The sequence below is a fragment of the Ixodes scapularis genome, unplaced genomic scaffold (assembly GCF_016920785.2).
Source record: "Ixodes scapularis isolate PalLabHiFi unplaced genomic scaffold, ASM1692078v2 PGA_scaffold16__2_contigs__length_2301149, whole genome shotgun sequence".
Taxonomy (NCBI): domain Eukaryota; kingdom Metazoa; phylum Arthropoda; class Arachnida; order Ixodida; family Ixodidae; genus Ixodes; species Ixodes scapularis.
This window is the reverse complement of record NW_024609842.1, coordinates 1,492,522-1,520,422: the sequence shown is the minus strand read 5'-3', so window position 1 is coordinate 1,520,422 and position 27,901 is coordinate 1,492,522. Positions and strand designations below refer to the sequence as shown.

At 43.7% G+C, this 27,901-nt stretch overlaps 1 protein-coding gene across 1 annotated transcript; it reads right to left on the bottom strand.

The window, feature by feature from the left end:
- Positions 1-5,703: 5,703 nt before the first annotated feature.
- LOC115323945 lies at positions 5,704-16,784 on the bottom strand. Its single transcript, XM_040206256.1, has 5 exons — positions 16,671-16,784; positions 13,077-13,234; positions 12,491-12,564; positions 7,945-8,022; positions 5,704-5,831 (listed from the first exon to the last, which is right to left on the bottom strand). Exons 1-5 carry the CDS (start codon positions 16,782-16,784, stop codon positions 5,704-5,706), a joined length of 552 nt encoding a protein of 183 aa, XP_040062190.1.
- Between the last annotated feature and the right edge of the window lie 11,117 nt (positions 16,785-27,901).

Below are 27,901 nucleotides of genomic sequence, written 5' to 3'. Positions count from 1 at the left end.
GGGTATGGCGGAGGAGTAGGGGAGGGTACGGAAATGAAGAAGGCAAGGTACGGAGGGGGAGGCGAGGGTACGAATGAGGAAGAGGGGAGGATACGGAGGAGGAGGGTATGAAGGAGGAAGAGGACACAGAAGAGGAAGAGGGTGCAGGACCAGTATGTGAGGTGTGATTGATATTTCTTCATATATATATATTTCTTTCTCAAATTGTTTAGCAGTATAAATCGCGAAATCAAAATACTCAAGAGCTGCGCTCTAATTTCGAACTAAAAAGATTTGTGAACGTCTTTCATTTTTTCGCTTTTGAATGCGTTTCGGGACAGTTCTGAACCAAATTAATGGGATATTATGTGCGCGACTAAAACTACGGTAGCCCCATCAACCACTTTCTCATTAAAAGAAAATCTTTCACCTTCCCTTTAGCCGGTCCTATGCCGCAATTCCAGTACCTCAAATCGCTTGCTTGGATCCACGTCTCCCGCGGCCCCCGCAGGTCCTGGGCGCTCTTATCTTTTCCTTGACGTCGCGGATTTCGTTAGGTCACGTGACGAGTAGTCACTTTTGCGTACAATGGCGGCAGTCGAAGGGGGTGGGGAGGGGTGTGAATCACTCCCGTGTGCGGACCGGAACCTCGGTTCCTCGTCCGAAGCCCCTCAACCTCGTTGTACGTTGCATATGACTCCGTGGAGTGCTTATCTCGGCCGCGAAGAGCCCAATGTGTCAACATTTTACGGGGCCCCAAGTGTCCTCTTTTTACGTTTACTATGTTTTATTCTATAACCGTCCTTCTTTCCCAAAATGAATTCTCAATGTTGCTATAAATGTCGAACTTCAGCTTCGCAACTAGTGTCATTAAGTAGAAGCCTTGCAAATCCGTACGGTCAATTGTGTGGCTCGTTTTACTTATCGAAAACACTATTTTGTTTTAATACAAACACAATTTGCTAATGTCTAAGTCCTATGATTATAGATAAATAAGTAATGACCTGTGGTTGCATGCACGGATCAATTCTAAAGGCAACCATGTGCGTGTATGAGAATCTTTTAACTACATGTAATCGCGAGTTTGAGTGGCGCGTTGAGAGTGGGGTCCCCAAACAAAATGACCCTCTCTGGAACAGTAGAGCCCCTGGCAGTAGATTTTGACCCAGCTGAAACATCTTTATTTTCCTCGCGTCCCGGGACCCCTTTTTTTCGCGGTCGCCGGGGCTCTCTTAATACTTCTGAGTCATTGCACGTCCACAGTTTCTTTTCCTTCACTGTGTTTTCTGACACGGCTGTATGTGTTATTATGGATACATGCAACGTATCCGCCGTCCCCGGCGGTTGGCGGATTCTTAAACCCCCCTTGTGGGGAGAGGTCTTTGGCGGCTGTCAGCAGAATGGCTGCTGCAGACCGCCTTGCAGTCCAAGACGTTTTGAAGATCTGCGTCGTGGAAGTCCGCTTGAAACATGTCGGCGTCCGCTTCCTCCACCTCTCCTTCTTCCGCCCTACGTGACGCAGGACACCCTCACGTGGGCCCTCAACCCGTATTTGTAATATCAATGTCATTTCCCCACGTGACCTTCCGTGACCGCCCCGAAATTATGACCGATACCGTAGTGGTCAAGACGTAGATGGAGACGCCCACCCACAACTTCATCACCGTCCTTGGTCACCGCGTCATGGTCGACTACCGTGTATTGCGGCGTGTGTGTAGCAGGTGCGGTAATGAGAGACATATTGGGGCCTCCCGCAAGACTCCACGCTGTGACCGGTGTGGAGTTGTCGGTCGCGCGACGACCGGCTGCACGGGGCCATGCCAGCGATGCAGAGAAGGCTACGCGACGGTGGACTGGGCGTAGCGCGAAACTTACGCTGCGGCAATTCAGTGATCTGTCCCACAACCCCGTCTGCCTATGTTTATTATTATGTAGGTCACGTCTATGTCACGTGACCTAGTCACGTGGCAAATGTTTTCAACTAAATTTAGAGGGTAAACTATATCTGCGTATAGGTCACGTTGCATGAAGCCAGGCGACGTCAATTTCCCCGCTAAATATGGTGGGAAAATTAAATTGCGCTTAATTTACGTTAATTTTTCAGTTACATTCAGTGGGGAAGTGGAATTGCTGTACAGGTCAGAAATTATATTGGCAAATAGGTCACGTGACATCAGCTGACGTGACGTCAATCACCCCGCGAAATTTTCCTGGCCAAACTGAATGGGTGTATAAGTCAAGTGACATCATGTCATACTGCATCCTTGTGACATCATATGACGTCACGAGCAACGGCTTCACAAAATGCGGTTTCAGGAAATCCGGAGGAACTAGCCAAAGAACGTTTTGCGTTAAAAGAACAGTCAATTTGGACGCGTTTCCAGGTTTAAGTTTGCTATCGTAGTGTATCTTTCATCTAGTGGTCTTGCTCCCGAGGGCAAAACGAGCTACTAATGTTGTGCCTGGAGCGCGTCTCCGACTGGTGTGTTTAGCGTCATATGCTGCCTATACACCAAAAGTGGGCCCGATGTGGCAACAAATGACGTCACAGAAGCCGGTGTGTCAAGCTGTTGCATTCGCGATCCTGGCGGTTGGTCTTAGAAATCTTGGCAAAAAACACAAGCGAACGCGAGCGTCGCTGTCCTCACGGCGTCCCAGGCGTCCCCACTTCCGGATGCCGTAGCTTCCGTGGACTGTCACCGTGGAGAGTGACCTGCAGCAGAACAGGCGTCTGCCACAACCACCACAGCTGCTGGGGCACCGCCAGGGTCACGACAGGTGACAGCACGACAATTCCATGACGTCATCAGGCGAAAATCAAGAGATCACTGTATAGGACGCGGTAAACACACCACTGGGAGACGCGTTCCGGACACCATACTACGATAGATGGTCGCCACGCACTGTTAGCACTAGAGTCACTGAATTTTCCCAGAGTACCGAAATTCCCAAGTTTCGTTTCAGAACCGAGTCGTGGCGCAGCAGTCGTACTCCAACCCATCCACAATATGGCACTGAGCTGTGCGGTCGATGCGAAGCCCGCACTGCGTAGCGTTCATTCACTTGCGAGCTTTTAAATCCACTTTCCTGGTCTGTGGCGATACCGGTTTGTTTTTATTAAAGTTATTTTCTTCGTTCCGAGCGGTACGTGACTTGCTCCTTGCTGTCTCGTGTCACTCTTGCCTGGAAACACATCGAATTCGAGTCTTAGGCTTAGCGTGTCAGGCGTAGGGTTGGAAACGCAGTACCAGCGCAACCGAACCGAGCAAACGAGGCAGCAATCTTCTTTGGCGAACCAGACTAGAAGCTACCTTATATATAAAAAAAAAGTTAGAAAAAATCAACGCACCTACTGTTCGATCAGAACTCATCGATGCACGGAGCTCTCACCCGTGCGTACCCGCCACACCCATGATAATGCGGAAACGTTTTATATATGTTTTGTGTTTGTTCTAATATCACCCTCATAATGGCCAACTAATAACTTCCACCACGGGCTAATCCAGCCAATCAGAATTGAGTTCTGCGGGTTTGACTTCCGGTAAGCTGACTGGATAGAATTAGGTATTCTGGGAATTGTCAGTGACCCAAGTTAGAACGATAGAGGTGAGCCATATGGGAGTGCGTATTCCCTCCCTTCGATGTGATCGCGGTTGGGCCCGCTTTGCGTTAACTCCGTTTGACCTCACGTCTGTCCGCAGCAAATGCATCCAGCCATCGGAGCCACCATGCGTGGACGCCACGTGCTACGTTTACAGTGCTTTGACAAGAAAAGCCGTGACGTGGGGAAAGCAGAGCAACCTGCTGGCAGACCTGATGTCTCGTAGCCTCCACTGTGGGCTGACGTAATGTGAAACGGAGTATAATTTTGGCTGTATTCCTCCCTAACTCCACTTAAACACACCATTCTGGGAGCTCTTGCTGTCTGTCTCTGGAACCGGTCAGCGGTCGCCCGCAGGCAGCTCGCTCGCCTGCTGCCGCGGGCCGGTGCGTGAAAAATCAGCCCGTATCCAGATTGTAGGTTTCAGAGTAGTTCAATATGAAGCTGCGTGGGTGCCGTACGTGCGAGTGTGCATGTTCCTTCAAGTCAGAATGCTAGATAAGGGTAACTTTACTGAGTTATGGTGAGCTTGATTAAGCTCCTAAGATATCGCTTTTGTGCACCACATGAGTAATATTTCGCTCCAAATTAATACAAGGGAACTTTCGCCCTCTCCTTCCTTCTGGCGCATTTTTTTATCCGAAAAGTTTCTACCAAGGCGATCCTCGAATCAAGTCTGAGACAGGGCGCACCACTTCTGCCAAAAAATGGTGCATTCAGGAACATCGTCCGTACTGTTGTCCACTGATGATGACGTGCGACTTTTGTGGCCGTCTGTTGGACAGTGATTCGGGCCCTATGACACGCCCCTTACTTGGCCAGGGCGTGTCAAACAATCCGTATTAAAATCCACCCTGTTGAATCTGGGGCTTCGTGAAGTATGGTTTTATACTTGTATTCTTTGCAGTCAGCAAACGAACCCGACGGGGCGATCGGTCTCTTCATAGAGTGGTTGAGCGGTGCTACTGCTCTTTTAGTGCATCGGTTTTTGTTTTTTTTCTGCACGGCCCTGCACCTTATTTAGTCCCGACAACTCAAGATTCGAAGCTTAATCTTGCAACGTCATTTGAACACGACCGGGCTTTATTCCGTCTGCGGGAGACCCACTTCCCCCTCTCCCACCGGGGAGGAGTAGCAGTGGCTCTGCGTGTCAGACAGTAGGAGCATGACCGCTGGCGCTGAGATGCGCTTTGCTAACAAGTCGAAAATTGAAAACAAAAACACTCCTTTTTTTCCCCTGAAGGACACAAAGTCCACTGGAAGGATTGCGTGTGCGCGCTCGCAAAGTCCACTGGAAGGATTGCGTGTGCGCGCTCGTTGCACGCCCATGCAGTTTCATACCAAAGACCTCAGAAGAGAGGAATTTGAAAATGGGTGAACAGAAACTATGCCGAGATATTTAATAATTTTAAGTTTAGTTAATCAAAGTTAACTACCCACCGAATTATACGAGGCTTATACCAGTTTTGACCCTCCGTTCGTCCGTGCGTCCGTTCGTCCGTCGGTGCGTTTCCCGGGAAATTTAGCAGGGAAACTGGGTAGGTGTTTCGGTCACGTGACGTAAATTGATGTTACACAACCTGACGTCACGTGACCTAAGCACAAATTCTGGTCGCGGCAAATGCAGAATAACTAGTATCCCGATGCATCGCGGCGGCGGTGGCGTAACCAAACTGGCTGGAAATATCAGTTCATTCGATATGAGCCCTTCTTACTAGCACAAAAATGCAAACACTTTCTTGAAAAAAGCTTCTACTTCTTTGGTAGTTAAATTATTTCTCCAGAAATACAGACCTCTTTTTGCAAGCGGGAAGGAACCACCATTTATTTCTAGATGAGATTGAGTGTACTCAGGAATGTAGCCGCTTAAAGTGTACGTAACGATTTAATTAGAAATGTAAGTCTAAAAGTGGGAATAATGCACTTCAAAACATTAAACGAACTACGCAATCAGCCTCGACGAACAAGTTGTAGAAGTCTTGTGAGAATTCTTTTTTTTCAAAAACAACGTGAACATCGACAGCAGAAACATAAAAAAAGATTGCAAAGTGTGCCATTATGATAAAATCAGGAGTGCCTTGCGGGATAATTGTTTTTAAACGGTCATGCATGTGAATATTTTATCACCAGTTACAATTCTCGTCATCCAGATGGTACTTATAAGTACCACACAACAGGTCGTACACGAAATCGCAGATTGTGGTGTCCTGTCCAAGATGGCTCTCGGGAACAATGACGCCGCATGCGTCTTCTGTAATGTGCGAAGATGTTTGCTATAAATATATTATAATCCATTTTATATATCTCATTACCAGCCACTTCACCTTATATCAAAATAAACAAAAGCACATCCGTCTAAAACATGTATTCCCGTCGACTTGAGTGACAGATGCTTTCTTCCACAGAACCAGGAACTGACAGCTGAGCATAAAAAAAGTATTTGATACATTTTCCGAAAACACACTCGCTCTGGAGGTTGTCATTTATGTCTGATTTTCATTAGATGTAAATGTAAAACTGCTTCAGTATTTTTACTTGCATGAATATTACGAAAATATAAAGGCAAGTGTTGTAAAAATTTTAACATTTTGTCATTATCACAGTAACCCGCAATACATTTCAAAACACCTAAGGTTGTGAAATATTATTTCATAACATGTAAGTTTAATGAGGCAAAGATTGGACACCTAACTAATCATTACGTTTTTAAGGAGTACATAGCATTTTTTGCTTTGGCAGTTACATTAATGGCGGAAGGATGAATGGATTTATGACAACGGCTGCACCCTTTGTGACGGACTTTAGCTTGCGCCGCCTAGCCTGAAAGCAACACCAAAAATTATTTTTCCCTTTCGCCTTTCAAGCACATGTGTTTCTCTAATTATCACTAGGCTATGAAGATGGTAGCCAGGCAGACGTTTGGATTATCGGGCAAAAATAACTAAGAACATCGTCAACTGCTCCAGCTACCGGCGAAGGAGTCGTCTATTTTCCTCTGGTCGATCAATGTCGGCGTCATCTAACACCCGACCCTCTTGTAAACAGGGTCGAGACTTTGGGCCAGTGCAACGCGTGAAGATGTCTCGATTTTCCTCTGTCCGGCCTGACCCCAGTTGTACTAGTCAGTGGTACATAGTTCAATTCTCCTGAGATAATTTCCGCTAGTCCCACAATCTTCTCTTCGTTGCCTCTATTCTTTTATAATACACCCGTCCATCTCTTATAGCGAGGCCGAAGGCCCCTTCGGGAACGGTAGGACTAAGTTTTCTTACATTTTAGGATCACATTCTGAATTGTTTCCGTCTCTTCCTTGCATAATACGCACATTGTATCTGTGTCTTCAAATTTGGCCTTATACGTGTTTGTTCTTAATACTCCCGTCGTCGCCTCAAACACCAGAACGCTCCCTCCCGAATTATTGAATAACCTTCTTTCATTATATCTTGCTTTTATAACCGGTGTATTGTTAAAGCTAATATCACCTGCAATTTGTCCTCCCACAGCCATCTCTCTGCCTTCTTAACTGCCTTTCCCACCCAACGTGTTCGCTTTACAGACGTTTCCTGTCTGCAGGAATTTTATCCCAAGCTTTCATGTCCTATTCGTCCACCTCGATCGTGTTTAAAGTCCTCATGCACAGGTATTTATACATTTTATTCGCCCACCGCGTGTTATTTTAAAGTTATTTTACACACTGGCTATCTGCTCGCTGAGGATGATCAGCCCATATTACCCTGCACTACATCGTTTTGAGTGTTCCCATGTGCCCCTAGGACGGTCCAGCCAAGGCTCCTTTGCCCTATCTCCAATATCACCTGAACTTCAAAATTTATGCACAAGGCTGCATTACCAAATATCAATACTGGTACCATTATCCTTTTCCATACCCCCCCGGACCACTTTGTATATATTAACGTTCCATTACACCTTGTACTTCATAATGCTCGCTATACTTTTACCCTTATTAATTATATGTCTATCATATTCATGGAGATATTTCATTCCTTCGCTGATTCACACTCACAAATGTTGGTACTTGTATATCGTATCTATTTCTATGTTCTGTATCCTTAAAGAACATCACTCTAGATTTTGTTCAGCTGAATTTAAACTTGAGAGCATGCCCTTCCGCGCCGCAGATTCCAATCGATTGGGACTTGCGAAACTGTTGCCAGATATCCCTGAGATGGTGTAATCGTGATTCCTTAATAGCATTCAATATAATTGTTTTTTTACGCATAATAACGCTATGCCAGCTAACGTGTTCCTTTCACATTCTTGCAAAAAGAGTCGCGTGTATTGATGAATAAATATTGAGAGATTGTGGTTGAAAATAATTTAAGACGTTAAAATATCACACGTACCGTTAACGTAGGCGATTCTAACGACTGCGCAGTTGCCGACCTCCATGAAAGTAAGGTATAAGGGCAGTGACCCATCTACTGCATTTCGATTAAGTATTGAGAAAGGAAATTCTATATTAGGCTCAAGACAAATTCATAAAATCATAATACATAGCAACAGGATATTAGCTCTCAAATATAGGCATGATCGCAAAGAGCACTTTTAATGCAGAATGATCCATAACAGAATCCTCTCTCCCATAAATTTATCGGTCGTCCTTTCTGGCGTCCGCTCAAATCTGATGGCTTGACATGTCAACACAGCCGGTTTGGTTGCCATGACAATATAAGAAACACAGAAAACACGAGCGTTTACTAAGAAATGAAGCAATACAGATTTGTTGAAAAATCGTCAACTTAAATTCGCTGGTGCAACCAAAACATGGTGAATTTTTTCGAGACGCGCTTTTTCTTAAAGAACAACCTGAACTCAAAAAGTCTGAAGCAAGTCTAAGTTTCAATGGACTTAAATTGTCGTCCTACCACAGTAGTGACAATGGAAGACAGGAAGAAAATATTTTCCCATGTTCACTACCCAGAACTGCCAAATTTCTATTCTTCACAACTTCTAACGTACGCAAGAACCGGTACCACAAATAATCAACCTGCTGACCTCCGAATTACTAGGTGTTTAACATCAAAGAATGCCCTGGGGTACACAACCTAAAAAATCAAATAAGGAAACCCGCACAAAAATATTAAGGTATCAATGAAGTGAAACCTAGAACCCAGTACTACAATCGACAAAAATAATAGGTGAAGAATCTTGTTCCAATCAAAGACAACGAAAAGAAAAAGAAAACGGGAAAGTCTTATTCCCCACACAGTCACGCTTAAATATTGCTAGTCTTTTTCAGTAGACGGGGTTATTAATTTAGGTCATTACTATTTTAGCAGAGGTCACTTTAGGAACAAAGTTCATATATTTTCTCAAGTGTTTTACACTTCCAAATACGGGTTCTTATCTTTTATGAAATGTTAATTCTGATTTATTCTGACATTACCGCGCCGTTTTGTTGGACAGCTGAAGCAAAGTTCGGATTCAAAATGGACATTTGAAGCAATACTAAATGCACAATGTATCACTTGCACATTTGCACTAAATATGTATGACAGCAACTTTAAAAAAAATTTGTCATGAGCAAGAATATCTCAATGAATACCAATGAATTAAGACTTGTTTTATCTGTTTACTTTTATACGTTACCTTCTAATCTAAACTACTTAAATCACAAATTCGGTGCAAACACCAATTTTGATTGTTATTACTTCAAATATTTAAATCCATTCACAATGTTAGAAATATTGATGGTACCTCTTTAAATCTGTAGGAAATCCCTTTAGTTTCGAAATTTGGGCCGTTTAGGAGACACAACACTGCATTGATGTCTAGTCGAATGAGCATAAAGGTCACATCAAAATAAAGAGCTGTATAGAGAAGTATTGCAGCACTTCATGTAGTATAACAATTATTTCCTTAATAAAACTATGCTGAACTAATAGTTACGGAAATAAATGAGCTCAATCGTTCACTAAAAAAGATAATAACAATATTGAGGCATGAATATGCCTCCATTATACTTGAAATGGTGAGGGAATTTCATGTGTAGTTTTCTTTTATTATTGGCTGTAGAACTGGGTTTGATATCACTTTGTTAGCGTTCAAGCTATGAACCATGAATTTCTATTTTTGTTTATTTCCTAGGTTGCGAACTCAAAATCAATGCGGTTTTTGAACACATGCCCCCGGAGTTTAGACAATCTTTTCATGGCATTTCGTGTCCTTGGGTAAGTTAGAAGCTGAGTTGAATCGAGCGCTGTAGGATCCGGGATCTAACTCCGGGTGAGTAGTTATTGTGAACGGAAGTGCAGTTGTGGAAATAGTTCCATAGCTTCTGCCTCTTTGTCTTCAGTTACGTTTTGCCTATTTAAAGGCACCTTTCGCCCTCAAAACTTCTGCTGCGTTTTATTTATTTATTTTTTTTCATTTTGTCGTACTTTAGAGAATTTTAAGCTTGGGTAAATTCACCATACACACTGAAATTTCTCATGGAATCATACCTGGAACCCAGGGATTCGCGAAAAATAGCCTAATCTCTGCGAAAGTGGAGCGATTTTTTTTATTGCATGATTGTTTTCCAGAAGGAAAAACAATGGTCGCCACTTAGGAATACTTCGCCACCGCTTTTGGGCTAGTATTCTAAACGTCCCAGATTTGTGTGAGAACATCAAGGACACCCGAGCATGGAGCGGCAGTATTCACAGTGCTTTTGATTGGTTTATTCACCGGATTCACGCGACTTATTAGAAATAATAAAACAGCGCAAAAGGACGAGGGATTAGATGAAGACGGACAAAGCGTTGACTCACAAAAAGATTCATTGATTGAAACAGCGTCATATATTAGCGCAGTCAAGAAAAAAAAAAAAAACAACGCAAATGAAAAAGCCCCCCTTCCCCTAAAAAAACAAAATTTTTTTTTTGTTTTGAAAACGCCAAAAGAGCCATAAAAGATCATGCGTACAACAGAAGCAAGCCATGGCACAAGGGAAGCAATCTGGTTTCTTGAGAGGGCGATTGAAGGATCGTTGACACAGTTATCGTATAATCTTGCTGTTTCAAAGGCTTCGAGAATTTGACGTCTCAGCTGTTCATGATCACGTTTAATAACCTCACATTTTAGAAATTCTGGCACGTATTGACAGTCACGGCAATGAATGCCAATGTGATCATATACCACCCAGGACACATTGTAAGCATGTTCTCTTTTTTATATAATCATAAAATGCCATTTTCAGGGCCCGTCACCTGCCAGTGCCAGCGTCAATAGCTAGGGCAACCTATACGACGTAAGGCCACGACGAATCACTACTACTACTAAGCATGTTCTCTTACCCTGCCATTAACACAGCGGCACGTATGGCCCACATAGCGCTTGGCGCATTGCAGAGGGAGTGAAAAAACAACCCTTCCAGCACAAGTGACGATATGATCACGATGTTTCCTCTTGCAAGTGCTAGCACCCTTAACAGAGGGATTGGTTTGAAAACCTAACGTATATGTTTTGGACACATAGCTAAAATACATTAAATATAAGAATCTGATACAACCAGATTCAGGTTATCCTGAAGCTGGTTTTATCAGATTGATATATTTAATGTTAAGTATGTGTCTAAAATATTTATGTTGGACTTACAAACCACGCGCCGGCAAGCCACCTTGGGCTTGCAGTCAGCGCTCAAAAAATTGTAAGGCGGTCGATTGCTAGGACTTTCTATGCACATTCTCTGCGAAAGTCTTGCTTTTAAAAATTTCAACCTAGCTTCCATAAACAAACTGAACGCCTCAGAGTCTCTCGATTCTCTTGCCAGTTTTTGATAACGGTGTCCACGTATCTGCTCAGAGAAATAAAGATTGAGACTCAAAAGTGCGAAGAAACTATCAATAAAGCACGGGAAAAAAGAAAAGTTCGTTGTCATTCCGTATATTCAAGGTTTGGCCCACGCCTTCAACAGAGCAGCAGGCAGATGTGATGTGGGCGTGTTATTCTCCTCTCCTAACAAACTGCCCTGTGAACGTTGTGCAGAGCCGTCAACGTCAATATTCCTGTTAGAAATGCTAGCACGTGTAAGACCAAACATCGTGATCATCGCTTGCACTTGTGCCAAAGGACCTGTTTATTTACTCCATTTGTCATGCGGCCAGCGTTATGTGCGCCAAACTGGCCGCTGTCTTAGTGATGGGATAAGAAAACATGCTTACTATGTATCCTCGGGGATAGCTGGTTAACCTGACAGTCATTGCCAAGACGTTGGCTGCGTTACCGAGTTTCAAACATGTGAGGGTTTAAAATGACACCGTGACCAGCTGACACGTGAAATCTTGAGGAATTAGAGACAGCAAGATTAGATGACCACTGTGTCAGCCGTCCTTCTATTTCCCTCTCAAGAAAAGAGATTGCTTTCCTTATACCATGAATTGCTTGTGTTGTGAGCATTATATTTTGGGGCTTTCTTAGCGCTTTTGAAATGTTTGTGGTTCTCGGGGGCGTTGATTTCCTCTTCCTTCTTTGCTATTTTGTTCTTAACGGGGCTAATATATATGAAGCAGTTTCAATCAATTAACTTCAGTTCTGTGTCAGCGCTGTATCTGTGTCTTTCCACATCTGGTCCCTTGTCCTAGGCGTTGCTTCAAAATTTCATACTCGCTAAAAATGAGAAAGAATTTTTTTTTGTTTTTTTTTGCATCTTAGTGCACTGAAAATTGCACATCGTAATCGTGCAGCGTTTAGCGTGTGTGCTGTATATTCCCACATTACAGTATACAGATTATCTCTGTCCTTAGTGCATGGTAATATCTTATGGGAGGGTGATACAAAAGATTAAACAGGATGTTCTTCATTCCCACCAAACAACATTCCAATGTTATATAAACAAATATGAAGTATCGCTCCATAAATATAGGTTCCATGCATTGTAGAAATTTTGGGTGAAGGTCGCATACTTACCACCGTCCACCGTATAGAGTCCCATGTTTTTTACGGTATACCCTTCACTGGATTGAAGTTTTCCATATGCAATTCTATGAACCAAGCATATGCCAGAGAAGCTATTAGTGCCATAACTTGCGAGTGAGAGGCATCCACTACTATTTCTAAACGCAGTATATATGCATTGAAGGCTGGATCTTAGCTAAAGAAAATTATAAGACATATCTCTCTGCCGTGAAAAATAAGACCTACAATCTTGCTAATGAAAACTGTTGATGAGTTCGTACATGACCGAGTTAGCGATGCTTGTTAAGCGTGGCACCTTTTGCAGATAGGAGTAGGGAAAAATGACCTGTTCGCTACGACATGGTTTCATCCGCGTATTCGCAAAAAGGCATTTACCTAGTGGCTTCCTTTCCTTCTTAACTGATCTATCGGCCCTAATAACAAAAATAACGGGGTTATTTAATAACCGATGCTAGCAACTGGATTTGGGAATCTTGTATGTCATGGTCCTTCTCTTAGCCTTTTGGATTCATATCACGAAAAGCCACCCGAGTGCCTGCAGTTGATGGTGCATGATGCGTTCTGAAATGCCACTTACATCGTCTGGTTGTCTTCTCCCCACTGAGCTAATATCGGGTATCCGCGATCCTCTTCTGGGCGCGCCTGGCTGAACTTCAAGCATTTCGCAGTGCCAAATATTGGGTCTTCCTCGTAGTTCCTGTACAGCTCGTAAAATGGCTCGGTGAGCGGGTACACCTGAAGTTTGTAATTGCAGAAGAAGAGACCATTAGAAAGAACTCCGTAGAACCGTACCAAACGCAGATGTTTACGTAAATGTATATTTAGGACGTTTGTGTTGATACACCCCAAACGGGAACTGACTTGTTACCTGCCTTTTATTTGATCGCAAGTTTGATCGCTTTCGCTCTCCTACTCACCGAGATTACTCTGTTAGGAATTTTTGTAGACACTTCGCGTGAAAATGTGGTCTCTTACGTTAAATGTATTTTTATTTTTATAGTATTTTGAATTTATATGCAAAACTTTTTCTCCCTGGCGATGCATGGAAAGATTGGGAAAACTACCGTGTGATGTAACTAACATTCCTTGATAATCTAAATAACTCCAGTACGCCTTCACCCTACTCCGAAAAAATAAAATGTATGTATTAGTGTGCCAATAAACATATCAAAACTTATATAAATTATATGACGTGTCAAAACGTTCCCATACATATGTTATGCTTCTTGTAAACATGAATCCAGTTCGATATTCATTTTAAGAAACTCGATATTAACTAAGCCAGCCTAATAATCTCTTAACATGTGCATATTGTCACAAGTGAATAATGCTTGATGCCACAGTCCTTCGCGGTTAATATTTACCATTATTTGAATGACGTGCAAAAGTGCTCTGGACAGCAGATATTTCAGTTTATTGTATAATTAATGGTAAAAAAATAGGTTTCTACCTGCAGGAACTTTCCGTAGAATTACTTCTATTAATATATAAATATGTATTTATTCATATATATAAGAAAAATACTGTTTCGTAAGACGACGAAAAGCGTATATGAGAGAGTAGACGTACTTCGAAACTTTTAGTAGAATTTTATCACATATTGGTCGATGTTTTGCCCTCACTAAGGCGGAAACGTCGACCTATACGCGATAAAACTCATCTAAAAGCTTCGAAGTACGTTTACTTTCTTATATCTATATATATCTATATAGGAAATAGCTATACGCGCTCCGCTAAACTCGTATAAAATGAATGGTCAAATCAAGTTTCCTAAGCGATGGCATAGCATAGGAATTAAGGTGTCCGATTTGTACGCAAGTGGACGCATATATACCCGAATGAAAAATCCATCAATGTAACCCTGTTTAGCAGTCAATGTTTTCTAGTGGACCGCTGACTGTGCCGGACTGTACGTCAAGCATGTCTGATTGATCAACAAGTTACTCTGACCGACAGTCGAACTCCAGTCAGGCTCCGCTTGTCGGCTTTCTGATGGTTTCCTGGTGGCAGACGGCCGCCGCAAAATGCCATCAAGATGTCTTGGTGGCGATTCTGATTGCACATCGATTGTCTCTGACTGTACGTCAAAAATCTTTGACGTGCAGACAGACGTACGGTCAAAGGACGTAAAGTTCGTTCGGATACCACTATTTCGTCAAATCTACGAATACGAAAAATAATCTATGCACGAGAAAACGATTTCGGGACGTGAGCCCATAAAACCACTGATGTTAGAGATATGACACGCAACCGACCGACAGCCTTGATCAGAAGCCCGCCGAAACGCCGAACACGCCACTTTCGCTTCGCCCATAGAGGCTTCGCCGAGCTTCCATGAACGATCGCTCTCGACTCTTTTTGTATGCCCACTTGCTCCAACCTGTCGATCCTGCCCGGGCTTTACAGTGTCTTATGTTTTAGTAGAATTTCAACTCGACAAGACCCAGCCTGTTGTGAGTTCAGACGATGTAAGGAACTTTAGCGGTGTAGTTGAAGACGACAAGGTGTACCAGGTCTACTGGGCCGGAGATGCGCAAACAAAAGTATCGTTCTACGACGCGAAAGTGCTCTACATGGCAGGTGAGTTGAACTGAAGTACGGCGAGTCATGTACGAGGTCTTTGCATAACATGCTGAAGGCTTAATTGCATATGCAGCCGAAGCATTCTTTAGAGCGATGCGCTCATTGTCGGAATCTCGCACTGCAATACTAAAATGCTCCTGACTCGGTCCGAGAGGTTTGGGCTAGAAAGTTTATACCTTTCTATCTGGCATGGGCTATTGGCCTTACCACTGTGTCGGGGCTGCTCGCGTTCGTCCGTGGAAGTAAGGGCCGTCTGTCGTAGCATGCATGCTTGCTCTCTAGCTTCAACGGAGTTGCATAGGTTTTGCGAATTAAAGTGTATACGGCCGTCCCGAAAGGTTCAGACATCGAAGGCATTTCTTTGAAACATGCTTACGGTGCATGTGGTCCCGTTTGTAAACGAATGCCCCTTTTGCGCGAAAAACGCAAATTTCAAAAGGGGAAAAAACAAAGGACGAGTACACAATTTTCCTGATTTTTGATGTCATGAATTACATTCATTTTAAGGATTTGTGAACCGTTTCACAAATCCTTATAATGGCCACCTCGGCTTGTGAACCGTTTCATAGCCATCCAAGATTGCCACCTCGGAATTTGAGCTTTATATAAAAAGTAAAGCTCTACGCACTCCGCAGTGCACTTCGGAAGGAAATAGCTATACGCGCTCCGCTAAACTCGTATAAAATGAATGGTCAAATCGAGTTTCCTAAGCGATGGCATAGCATAGGGAGTTAAGGTGTCCGATTTGTACGCAAGGGGGCGGGTTCGATCCGCGGTGGACCTGCTTTTGTTTCTTTTCTTCGAACATTTTGTTTTTTCGAGGCATTTGGCGATATTTATGAGTGCGTATAGCTTTACTCTTATATAAATGCTGCCCTTGTTGATGAAATTCCCTTGGCAGTGGCAGTCAGATGTCATCTGATGGACCATCAGGGCACGTTCCACCAAGACTGCTGACTGGCAGTCAGTGTTCGAAATTACGTATCTTGATGGAATTTTCGATAGGATATATATATGTATATATATATATCAAGAGAGAGAGAAGGAGAGAGAGAGGAAGGAATGGAGGGAAAGGGAAAAAAAGAAAAAAAACATAGCACGGGATGTTGCAAAGGTATAAGCGGCAGAAAAATGTACTTGATAGGGTTATTTCGAATTTTATAACGTAGTCTCAAGCCGAAACGTCGACTGACTTTACAGTCTTGAAAAAGGTCTGCGTCAGGCCGAATCGTCGCCTGTCTTTACAATTAATATGTTATAAAACTCTAAGCAACCGGCTATAGTACGTTTTTTGCCGTTGATGTGTATATATATATATATATATATATATATATATATATATATATATATATATATATGATGTACGTAGCACACATTTTTCCTCTTCTCACAATGCTTAGATGTCCCATAACACGCTTGATGGCTTTCATAAAAAATTACCAATATTTACACTTGAGGATTCTACAATAAAAATAAACGAATGCAAAATTAATGTTTAACACATAAGTTACCTCGGAAATGTTATTTTTATCTTAATTTTGATAGACTTGAAACAAGCTGGCTTCTTACACACACCAATATCCCATACCTCAGATGCGTCCTGGTACTTTTCGAGCTCCGGCTTGAGCTCTGGGAAATGAAAAGTTGTGCTGGCATAACTGAAACTAAGAAGACCGAGAAATCTAAACAGACCACGAGGCATAGTGGAGGCGGTATGAGGGCAACCAACGTATTCTGCTCACACGAACGGAGTAATTTGATCATTGCGACATTTCAGGGGATTTTTATAACTCAGACAACGAGTGATTATGTCAGTTAACTCTTGTTTGGTTTGGTACAGCGTGCTAATAGACGCACGACGTGCGTCTATTAGCACGTCGTGCGTATATCTTGCAGATTTGGTTGTTACTTTTTTGGTGTTTTAATCGTTATCAAGCCAGCTGCGTCGCTGTGGGATCATGGGCTCAACACTTACACCAACACGTTTAGGTCTGGATAAACGTCACGCTGGGAATTGGTGGTTTGCCACTACTCGGTGACTCCGGTGAACTATCCTACATACTACACATGTTTCGCGCAGTGTACATATTCCGTCGTTTGAACTACTTGACACATTCACGAGGAACATATCGTCTTTAGGAACAACGTATCTTAACTCCGTAAAATAAAAATAAAACATGCTAAAAAAACGGCTATATTGTTTTTTTTTATTTTAGGACTTTAGGCGTTGCAGTACCTTTGTTTTTGTCTTATTATAACCATCGACGTCCCACAACTTCTGTTGACAAAAGAGGTGCCAGCAGCGGGCGAATATATTCGAAAAAAAAAAAAAGAAACTATCGGACGTTTTCCCACAACGCGTTGCCATGGTACTATAATACGTTGGGAATCGTATTCCGCTTGTGACTCTTCGACATTTTCTTCAAGAGATCACAAAAAAAAAGAATTCAGAATTAGTAATAAGCCTCAAGACACGTAGAAATTATAGAGGACGTTAACAAAGCCAGTGAGTAACACGAAGATTCTGACGGGTGTTAATCAATGCCCTTTACATGAACAAGAATAGAAAATTAGCAGAGCGCCAACGAACGTTGAGCGTAAAGGAGAAAACTGGCCCACTCATAAGCTCTAAACGCGTGGCTCACTGTAGCTTAAAAACGGTCAATCGCTTTCTTTGACAAGAGAGACAAGTTGAATATGTTCGACAGGATTTTTGACTGTTTTCACAACATCATGTCAACGGGGAGGGTCGCAGCAGAGACAATGATAGTTTTTTCGTGGTAAAAATGCGGTGTAGTTGTGTTCCCGCCAGTGTTTTCCATTTTAGTTATCTGACATATTATTTTTTTTTAACATCTTCCATTGTGGGCGATATTTTTCATGAATAAATCATTTGCAGTAAAAAGAAAGTCCTTAAAACTTTTTTTCTAACTCTTTAGAATATAAAATTACATAAAGGTATTTCTTTCTTTTAGGTACAATTTTAACATGTTTTCTTGTATCAAAAATATAATTTAGGCAAGTTGGTTGAACATGTTTAGGGGTTACAAGTGCTAAAAACGACAGAGGAGGAAAGCAGACACATTGCACAGAGCGCCACTTACAACTGGATTAATCTTGGGAAAAGCACTTCTAATTGACGCTCAACACATTTTCTGATTTCGCACTGTGCATGATCGTTAATACGATAGCTCCTATTCATACAGGGTTACTAATGGGGCACTAACACAATGGTCACAATCTGGTGCGAGATGTGGGAGACAGAGTTAATCGAGCCAACAGGGAGAGATGAATTTAAATGGGGTTGACACCCGTCCACGACAAAGTGTGGGCTTCTCCGCAAGCGACCTAACCTCGAGAAGGTTGTGTCCTTATGTATCAACAAACATCTGAACCCGATGTTAGCGGACAAAAAGGATTGTTTTTCCTAGTTTCCGAGAGTGCTAATCTACTTCGGAGCCAACAGGCAGTAGAGAAGATCTTTCAGGAAGTAAAAAAGGTTTCGCTCGCCAAAGTAAAAAGGTGGGCTGTTGAGCTTGGCCAGAGCTTGAGCCTAGACAGTTTAAAATAGGTTTTGATGCGTGCTAAGGATCTGCATATGAGGTTTTTTCACCGTGAAGACGGGGGAAGTGGACATGTCGTTTAGCGCTGTGGTTACACAGAGGGGTCGTGGCAGATGCAGATAACATTGTACCTCATGGATGAAGAAAAAATAAAACAATTAAAACAGGGACAACAGAACCACATCTTTCAACTAGCAACAGACGAAACAACTTTCCACAACGAGCAGCCGACTATACCCAGGAGTGAAAGGGGGGAGAAGGGGGAGAGAAGGGGAGAGAATCGGAGATAAAAAACGCGATGTGCAAATCAGAGAGGAGGGTTTATCTCGGATTTTAGAAATTCAACCTCAGCTTTTGTCAGCAGGAGAGAAGGGTTTGACACGTTGTTTTTAGCTGTCGTCATGGCAAATGACTTTATGATCTCTCTGCCGAATCTGCTGCCCTGCCCCCCAGGATTTTTTTTTTCATCAAAGAGGGGATGAAAAAGCAAACACGAACGGGCATGTATGACTATTAAATGATAAGAATCTGGAGAGGCTTTAGAAACTTCGTTGTGATGTTCCTGAAGTCTGTGATTGGTGCTTCTGCCGGTCTCACCTACGTATGTGATGGCCGCAGCTCTATGGGATGGAGTAAACTTTCTTCTCTTTGCATGGAATGAATTTGTTTTCGTACCTCCGGCGTCACCTTTCGCACATCCAGTTGAACGACCCTTTCTTGGTGATCAGTTCAAAAAGTGTGGTAGAGTTTCTGGGGAATTTTAAACCTGTGCCTGTGATGCTGTATCATTTCACATTGAACACCTTTTTAATACATCCCTCATGACGGCCTTTTTGAAGCTATACGTGAGACTATAGAGGTCTTTGGGGATTTCAAGTTTCGGAATTAATGTGAGATTGCGATAAAGTTCTTTTTAGAGTTGCTCGGTTTTTATTCGAAATCCACGTATACTGTTGTTGGAGACGTACAACTTGTGCAAAAATAAGGTGTGTGTATTTGTGCGAGTGTGGCTTGAGTGCTAAGTGATATGTACTTAGCGAAGTGTTATAATGAGAATAAGAGTAGATTGGAGGCGTACGTTGTTCGCGGCTTGAGATTTGTATACGACTACCTTGTTCTGTTTCCTTGAAAAGTGGATTCAGAAATGGCCGTGTTAGCATCAGATATGTCAGAGATTTTTACAACTAGGGCCTGGGGATTGAGTTTCACAAGTGAGAACCCGGTGGCGGGTGCACTGCAGTTTTTAGATCTGAAGTAGGAACCTATACCGTCGCAAGTATGTTGGTTGGGCTTACTGTCCAAGGGCAAAGAGAGGTGATTTAGCCTACAACTCTTACCACTTCAATAGTAATAAAAGGGTATAGCTACGACTTGCTTGATCGCGTCCTTCACGAAGTCATGCCCGCAGAAGGTAGGCTATAGCTTCGGGTTGCAGAAGAGGAAAATGGAGGAGGGAGGCTTCCCCTTTATACTCATTAGGGTGTGGTAGAGGCCTTGTTAAAGAAGCGTCGTGGAGGAGGGAAGAGGAAGGAGAGGGCGAAACCAGCTAAGAGACCAGTAGTGATTTCGTAAATGCACAATATTAGCCATAACATAAAAAGGTGGGGGAAAATAGGCCATTTCGGTTCTCTCTTTACCTCCACAAAAATTGAGCAAGCTATGTGGAAGGGTTTAATGGGGAGATATACCGCTAAATATGTGTCAGAAAATCTCGCGATGAAGTACGTGGGCTGCAAAGTGGGGTTGTGTGCATAATCCCTCTGTCTTTTAGGATGGTGCACATGGGGCAGTCAGGGAGATGCGTGAAGGAAATTCTGAGGAAACATGCCCTTTCGTTGAGATCAACCCCCTCCGGTAATCCAGCAGTACATTGTAATATGTGTGAATGTATATATTATTTCGAGAACGCTGTTATCTTGGCACGTAACAAGAATACGAAGACAAGGCAGATAGTGGAAGCGTTCTTGTATTTCAGATTTGTGACGAAGGTAATAGTTAAGGCTATGTCAGTAACCCTGTATGAATCGGAGCAATTGTATTTACGAACATGCGCAGTGGGAAAGCAGAAAATGGGATGAGTGGTGGTTGGAAGTGGATGGGATGCGCGTCTCTTGCCGGTTTCGTGGGGGTGTATTTTTTTCCAAGATTAAATCAGTTGTAAGTAGCGCTCGGTGGTGTGTGCCTTTCTACTCGTCCGTCATTGTTTAGTGCTTTTAGCTCCTGAACATATATTCTTTTAAAAGGAACAAGCGCATGATGTGGGTAAGATTATGTTGTGGCATGTATCTGGATAGCCATTTACAAGCCTCTGTGAGAGGAAGTTAAAAACCAGAGCCCTGTCTGTTTTTCGAAATATCCCGAGAACTTTATTTATTGACCTCTAGGTGCTACGATGACTCAGAACGGTTGCAATTAAATTTCGGCGTGTGTGATCGTATTTGTGCTGGTCTAAATACAAACACAATATATGATATTGACGGATGAACACCGTCCCGAGCATAGTTAGAGCCGTTTATTCATGACCATATTAAAGCACCGCCGACCCCAGCAACTATCTTCACTCTCATGAATAAAACGGCAGAAATGAGTTTCAGTTGACTTGACTCTGGCTTGAGCATTTTACATTCAAGGTGCTTCAACGTATCGTTAGCCGTGAGCGTGCACGCTCAACTAAAGCACTGTGGAAGGCAACGGGGGCTGGTTGGAGGCCCCACATTTAAAAGGGGCGGCCTGCCGTTATCACCTTCCCAGTTGCTACAGAACATACACATTTCTATTTGGTGCCATTAGGATTATCGAGGTGTTGCGCGGATTGCCGCTCAACAGGAATCGGCGCAACACCTTGACAGATTTCTGAGGGTTACTTATGAGTCCATTAACTTGTACAGGTGAGCTCCTGTGCGTTCCTGAACCGAAGGTTCTCTAACAGAAGAGCGGGCAAATCACAAACTCAGAAACAAAGCACTGGTGTTTGCCACAACGCCAAGGGAAGTTAATTTCGTTGTCTTATCTATTTATTTATTCATAATGTCTGCCTAGAGAAAGACACATGGGTGGTGTATTGACAAAGTATACACACTTTCAAGACATACATTGTGCGAATGTTCTTTTCAAAACTTGGAGGACGCTTAAGCTTTGGCTTTAAGAGTGGAACGCGATAGCGTTATCATCGCATTGCGTGGCCTAATCAGTATTGTGTTTGGCTTGCCACTGAAGTGCTGTGGGTTCGAATCCCGTCTAAAATTCTTCGAATTTTTTTTAAGACGACTGAATTACTTTATAAGGTGAAATCGTATGAGATATGCGGCGACCTCTAATTCGCATTACATGCCTTGTTTTAATCACTATCATTTCACGTGTGACGTCACGTTAAAGTCCTGACTTTATCCTCCGATCAGAATTTTCACGCCGCGCCACCGGCGCCGGCTTTTTCGCGACACGAACTCCTTAACGTTGTCGCGTTAAGGGGGTATTTTCGCGCAGGCGAAATCCGGGGAAGTATACGTGACCTAAACGCGCCGTGTAAAACTCTCTCTTCCTCTTCGTCATTTACGTGGATGAGATGCTGGTGGGAGAGATGTGTGCGGTAGCAGGCAAGTATCAATTTTAACCCTCTTTACGCTACAGCAGACGAATTTCCCGGTTTCCACACTTGACGGCAAGGCTTATTAGAGAGGAATACGAACCATACGAGGCGCTTTGTTCAATTTTCTTTACAGGATGATTGATGTTTACTCAACGCAAGGCCTGTGGCGTCTTATTCTTAGATCAAGCGCAGGCATAGCTAGGGGACGTTTGCGGTGTCAATGTTTGGCTAAAATTTGGCATAGATCAGCGCTCCATTGATTAAACACGAGCCCAAGGCGAACGCTGACGCAGGTTATTTCTACGTTAGCCGAGTACTACGCCATTAGGACTACCAGATCATTCATATTGCTGCCTGTAGATGTTTAGTTCTCAGCTTAGCGGATAGGGACGCGGCAGTTGAATTACCTCCCTAATATCGACAAAATAACGGTAAAGTAAGACTGATCCGCTGTCAAACAGGAATTCTATGGCTTGAACATACCTTCCACTTCAGTCGCCGTGGAGTGACGCCACAACGCCACATCTCAAAGGCGTTGCGTTTTTTTTCGTATTGTACAAGGTCGAGGGATAAAGAAATCTGCCGGATTTCTCCCTCGTGTAAATGTCTCCTGCCACATAAAAAAAAAAAAATATATATATATATATATATATATATATATATATATATATATATATATATATATATATATATATATATATATATATATATATATATATATATATATATATATTCTTTTTTCGGCCGGGAATGAAAGAGAGAGAGAGAGTACGCATACTTACAATTCAAAATGAATCTGCGGAAAAAATATGTAAATATTATTGGTCGACCTCTCTTTTTGTCAACCCTTTTTTCCACCTTATTTACATTTCACTACTGTGCTGGTCGTGGGTAAGGAAAAGTAAATATTAAATTTACAACTAAACGCTGACCTTGCTGATAAAAGTGGCTGCTTGAAGAGATCGGCCACGGCCTCTCAGCCGTGTTGCTTCGACAAGCAATAATTTAGAGCAATAAGCAGTCAGTGTACTTACGCTGGCTGAGAAAGAAAAAAAAGATTTTAAGAACCAATTGTTTTGAGATCTGATTTATGCCTCATGAAAGTGGTCTTCTTAAATGGTGCGCTTTGTAGTCAAACAAAAAGTATAAGTGGAGGAAACTCCCGAAATAGCGAGCAATTAAGAACATTTAATAATCTCCAGGAGTGTTCTTAAAAGCTTGTTTACGAGTTATAAGTGGCTGACTGGGCTGGCTCGCTTGATTTATTGTTGTCATTAAAGCAACGAAGGCTACCAATCCAGCCGATCCTATTAACTTTTTATGCCAGATGTTATCCATGTGAGGCAAGAAGCATGGTCACAACGTGTACTGCAATTAAAGCTGCCTCGCCTCGTGGTGCGCAAATGATTACAAAAATGCAGTTACATTTACGCTAGAATTCTTTGCGCGCATCAAACTCTGGTAGAACTGGAAGAACAATAAATTTATGTAAAAAAGTTGCCATAACTAGCCAGCAAGATTCAACGGTGTAAACGAGCTGTTTATTTTAAACAGCGAGCAGGACACATAACATGTTTGAGAAAAAGAGTATAGCATACAGTGAACCAATGTCAACTTCCTGTCTTCGTTTTTTCTTTTACTTTTTTTTTTATTTAGTGGTTCGGAACATAGTTGCGTTTGGAATGGATAAAGGAACACTGAAAGCTTTTTCGAGATTACAATTTGTAACGTGGTATCATGAAGCGTATTTAATCTGCGAGAAATGTCTGTTTTTGGCTTTCGATGGAAAGCGCTTAGACCAAATTGAAGATCAACGTTAATATTACAACACTGCGCTGCAAAAGCTGTGTAAATTTGAATATTTATATACTTACGCGTTTCTTCGGTAAATTTTTCTTGGGATTTATTTGGAATTTTTTTGCGCTTTGCTTTATGATGATGAAAACAATCTGTCTTAAAGAGACACGAACGCCCTCAGTCCAGGGTGTCGTTTTCATAGCTATAGTCCAGCGCGCGTTTTATAAGGGTCGAAATGACTTGCTGATCCTGAGGGCGGGTTGCCTGAGCCAGCCATGCCGGGACAAGCGGAATGCCCAGCGTGGAGGAGGAAGGTGAAACAGGTTTTAATTGAAAATGTCTATGCCCCGGACCATCTTCTGCACACCACCTGGCGGTGCCATCCTCTGAGCTCGCTCTCTGCACACCACGCAGTATGTTTTGCTACACACGCAGGGGTTCATTCGATGCGGTGGTGGGGCTTATACAAGCCATTCTAATGTGCAATTTAGGCAACTGTAATTTTTTTATATATTTTCGATCGCGGGCCGTGCGGGCTTCGATCTTCGTCACTCAGTAGCATTCTGTTCCTCCTTTGACCCTAATTCATATTACTGTAGTGGGAAGCTAGGATAGCGGTTCAACGGTACTGCAAGCAAAATTGTTTTAACCGCCTGCAATGTTGAAAATCTGGAATCGACTTGTAATTCGCAAGGTCATGCTTTAGAAGCTCCTTGCGTTCGGTGAAGCAGGAACATTGAGGGATGATTTACTGCGTGGTTTGCACTTGTTCTAGAAACAGGAAATAATCGCCCGATGACTGGTATAATTTGGAAGGTCATGGCCAACTTAATGGGACATTTCGAGGAATAAACACTTGCCAAGGAAATATAAAAATGCTATTGTAGTGAGTGCGCAGGCGTTCTACTTTGAAACTTCCTTTTTTCCTGCCTCAGTCTCAGGCTAACATCAGAATGGATGAAAATGCTAACTCATTTTCTTTCTATGATACCCAGGCAATGAAAGACCTCGGAAACATTGCGATTCTTTGTCGTTAAAATAATAAACAATTGATAATTCTGTGAATATGAATGGGGCCTGCAGGATTCAATAAAAGAACCTGTAGAGCTGTGGAATAAAAGTCACATTCGTTCAGAAGTTCGATTACTGTTCATGAATATTTTATGATTCTGATCTAAGATATCCCCGTGGGGCTATGCGACATATTCTTTAGTTGTTTTTAGGCATCCGCCAGTCGTAGATGTCGAAGAAATTTGAGGAGATTCGGTATCAAGTACCCTCAATAAAAGTATGGCCTGTTTTAGTTTGTGGAGATGCAGGTGTCGCCTTTGCGATAGCCAATCTCTCCAAAACACGTTGTCATAATCGATCTCTGATGGGAAAAAAAAGAGAAGACCGATAACAGAGAAGCGCGGGAAGAGAAGTGCATGAGCGGGGGAGGCACGCGAAGGGGTTCGAGAAGCCGCGGTCGGGGCGAGGCTAAACCAACCGGACGTCGCGGTGTCATCGTGCTTTTCTGTAGCCACGGCACCGATTTGTCCAGGCGACGAGGTGAAACATGAGGGGCAGCGGGCACCTTGGCGTCTCCTCCTGCCCCAAGAAGGTTATTCGAAGTTCGGGCTGCTTGACTATCACCTGACTGTGGAATTCCGAATTGCGCTAAACCCTGATACCTCCTGAATGGTCCCCGGTACCGCCAAGTCTGTAGCTGAGAACACTGACCCGAACCCACTACGCCACATGGCACTGAAAAACAACACACCTCATCCATTAATATGGCAAGTTCCATAGCAACTGTATCCACCAATCTAGAAGGTCAACACATGCTTGTGATTCAGTTATTGGGTAATAAATGGTACCACCCATTTCGACGCGCACGTACGGCCCCTTCTTAGATGTCAAACCCTGAGTCCGACATGCCGACGGGGCAGACACCAACCGGTCGCTGACCACAACTCCAGCCCCGTCGGCAGACTGACCAGGGGCCTCGGCAGCGGCCGGCAACCGTGAGTCGGGAAGTCTAATCAGTGGCGCCGGCCTCCCCCGTTTCCCTGAGACCCGTGTGGGGGAGCTGCCGTCCATGTGTATTGTCGCTTGATGTATCCAAGATCGTCAGATTTGTAGCACCTGACCCGTTCCCTGTTGTACCGTGCTAAGCGTCCACCGTTACCACCACACGCTGCAGTGCCGCACCCAGGGTCATTGTGGTTCCAGCAATCCTCGTAATGATTCGCGACTCCGCAGTGGTCGGCTGGGCCACCTCCTTTACAGGGACGCGCCCGAGAAGAGCTCGCGTTTGTTGCTCTGCTACTCTTTTCAAGATCGAATGAATCCACGGCGCGGGCCACAGCAGTTTTGCCACTCCGGTGTTCTGTAACGGTCACGTAGGGCGTATGTGAGTCGTCGCAAGGTCCCGCGCCTCGTCCAGTCCAGGCTCCTTCTTGACACTTGGTTCCAGAGATTGCACTGCGCGTGTATGGGGCAATACTGCAACTCGGCGAGCAAGCTCGCCTGAACGATGCGCGCCTTTTTGGCAGGTGTTTCCTGATCAGCGAAATTACGTCCGCGCAAGTAGGCTTTAAATGTAGGGTGACACCGGCGGATCACCCTAGCTACGTTCTCCGCTTCTGACGCTGTAGGTTTGGCTCTGGAGTAGAGGTCCTGCAAAGCTCGGATGTATTCTACAAGGCTCTCGTCCGGATGTTGAGTACGACTGGCGAGCTTGTCTTTGATTCGCATGTGATAGTGGCGAGGCAGAAATACCTTCCTTAACCGTGCCCGGAAATCTGTCATCGAAAGGAACGCCCTCTGTCTCCAACACGCAGCGTCGCCCTCCAAAGCAATTGGGAGGATCTGTATAAATGCCGTTCCATCCGACGCGCCCAACGCGGCAATGTACATGTCTAGGTTCTGCGGGAAATCGTGTACCGATGTTCCGACGGAGCAACCTGAATAGGCCGTCGTCGGCACGCTCAGCCGCGAGCTCGGAACGGGCGTAGGCGCGGGATTCAGAACCACTAGGGCCAAACCCATCTCTTTAGAAAACGTCACGAATATCGCATCCATGGCGTGCATTAGTTCGCTGACCTCTCCCGTGCTCACCGCAGGAATTCGGGGGACCAGCGCTGCAGAAACGCTCGCTTGCCCACTGGTGTCTTCACTCGCGTCCGAGTCCATGTCCGACACTAGCCAGGTTGAGTCCTCGGGCGGGGTGTCCCTGTTCTAAGAGCTCGCCATAGCGGCAGAATGTTAAAGACACTAGTTTCCAGCGAAGTAAAAATAAAAACAAAAAAAAGCAAAGAAAACCTAAGGCTAGAAATCGCGATTCGCAGGAGTCCTTGGCAGCGAACAGACACAACGGCAAACTAATCAGGCCCCACATTGGAAGAGCCAGTTATGTGGGTCGCCCGTCAATATCGCCCGTTCAGGCCGAGTTCCATTCGTACCGAGAAATTCACACCTGAAAGCGCTCTCCTGAAAGACAGTTTAATTACTACTCATGCTTTAGTCCGAGCTGATGGGCCGAGGCTGTCCTCGACCTTCGCCGTTAGTTTTCGTCTCGTTCCTCGTCTCACTCTCCCGCCGCCAGCCTTGTCGTTCTGTTCCTTTCTTCCTTCTCTTCTTCTCTTGTTGTTTGTGGCGCTATCCCTCAGCGTGCCCGGGCTGTTCTTCGTCCTCCACAAACTTAAGCTCCGTACTACGCCTGACGAAAACGTGATACACCTCGAGATTGAGCCCTCGACACCGGGAACACGATTTCCCCCGATGGTGGCGCACTCGACATGTTACGGTCAGCGGAAACAATGTAAACTTAAGTGTTTCGCCGATTAAAGCGTCGTGCATTAGAGTCTGTGTGTTTTTCCAGCTGTGCTT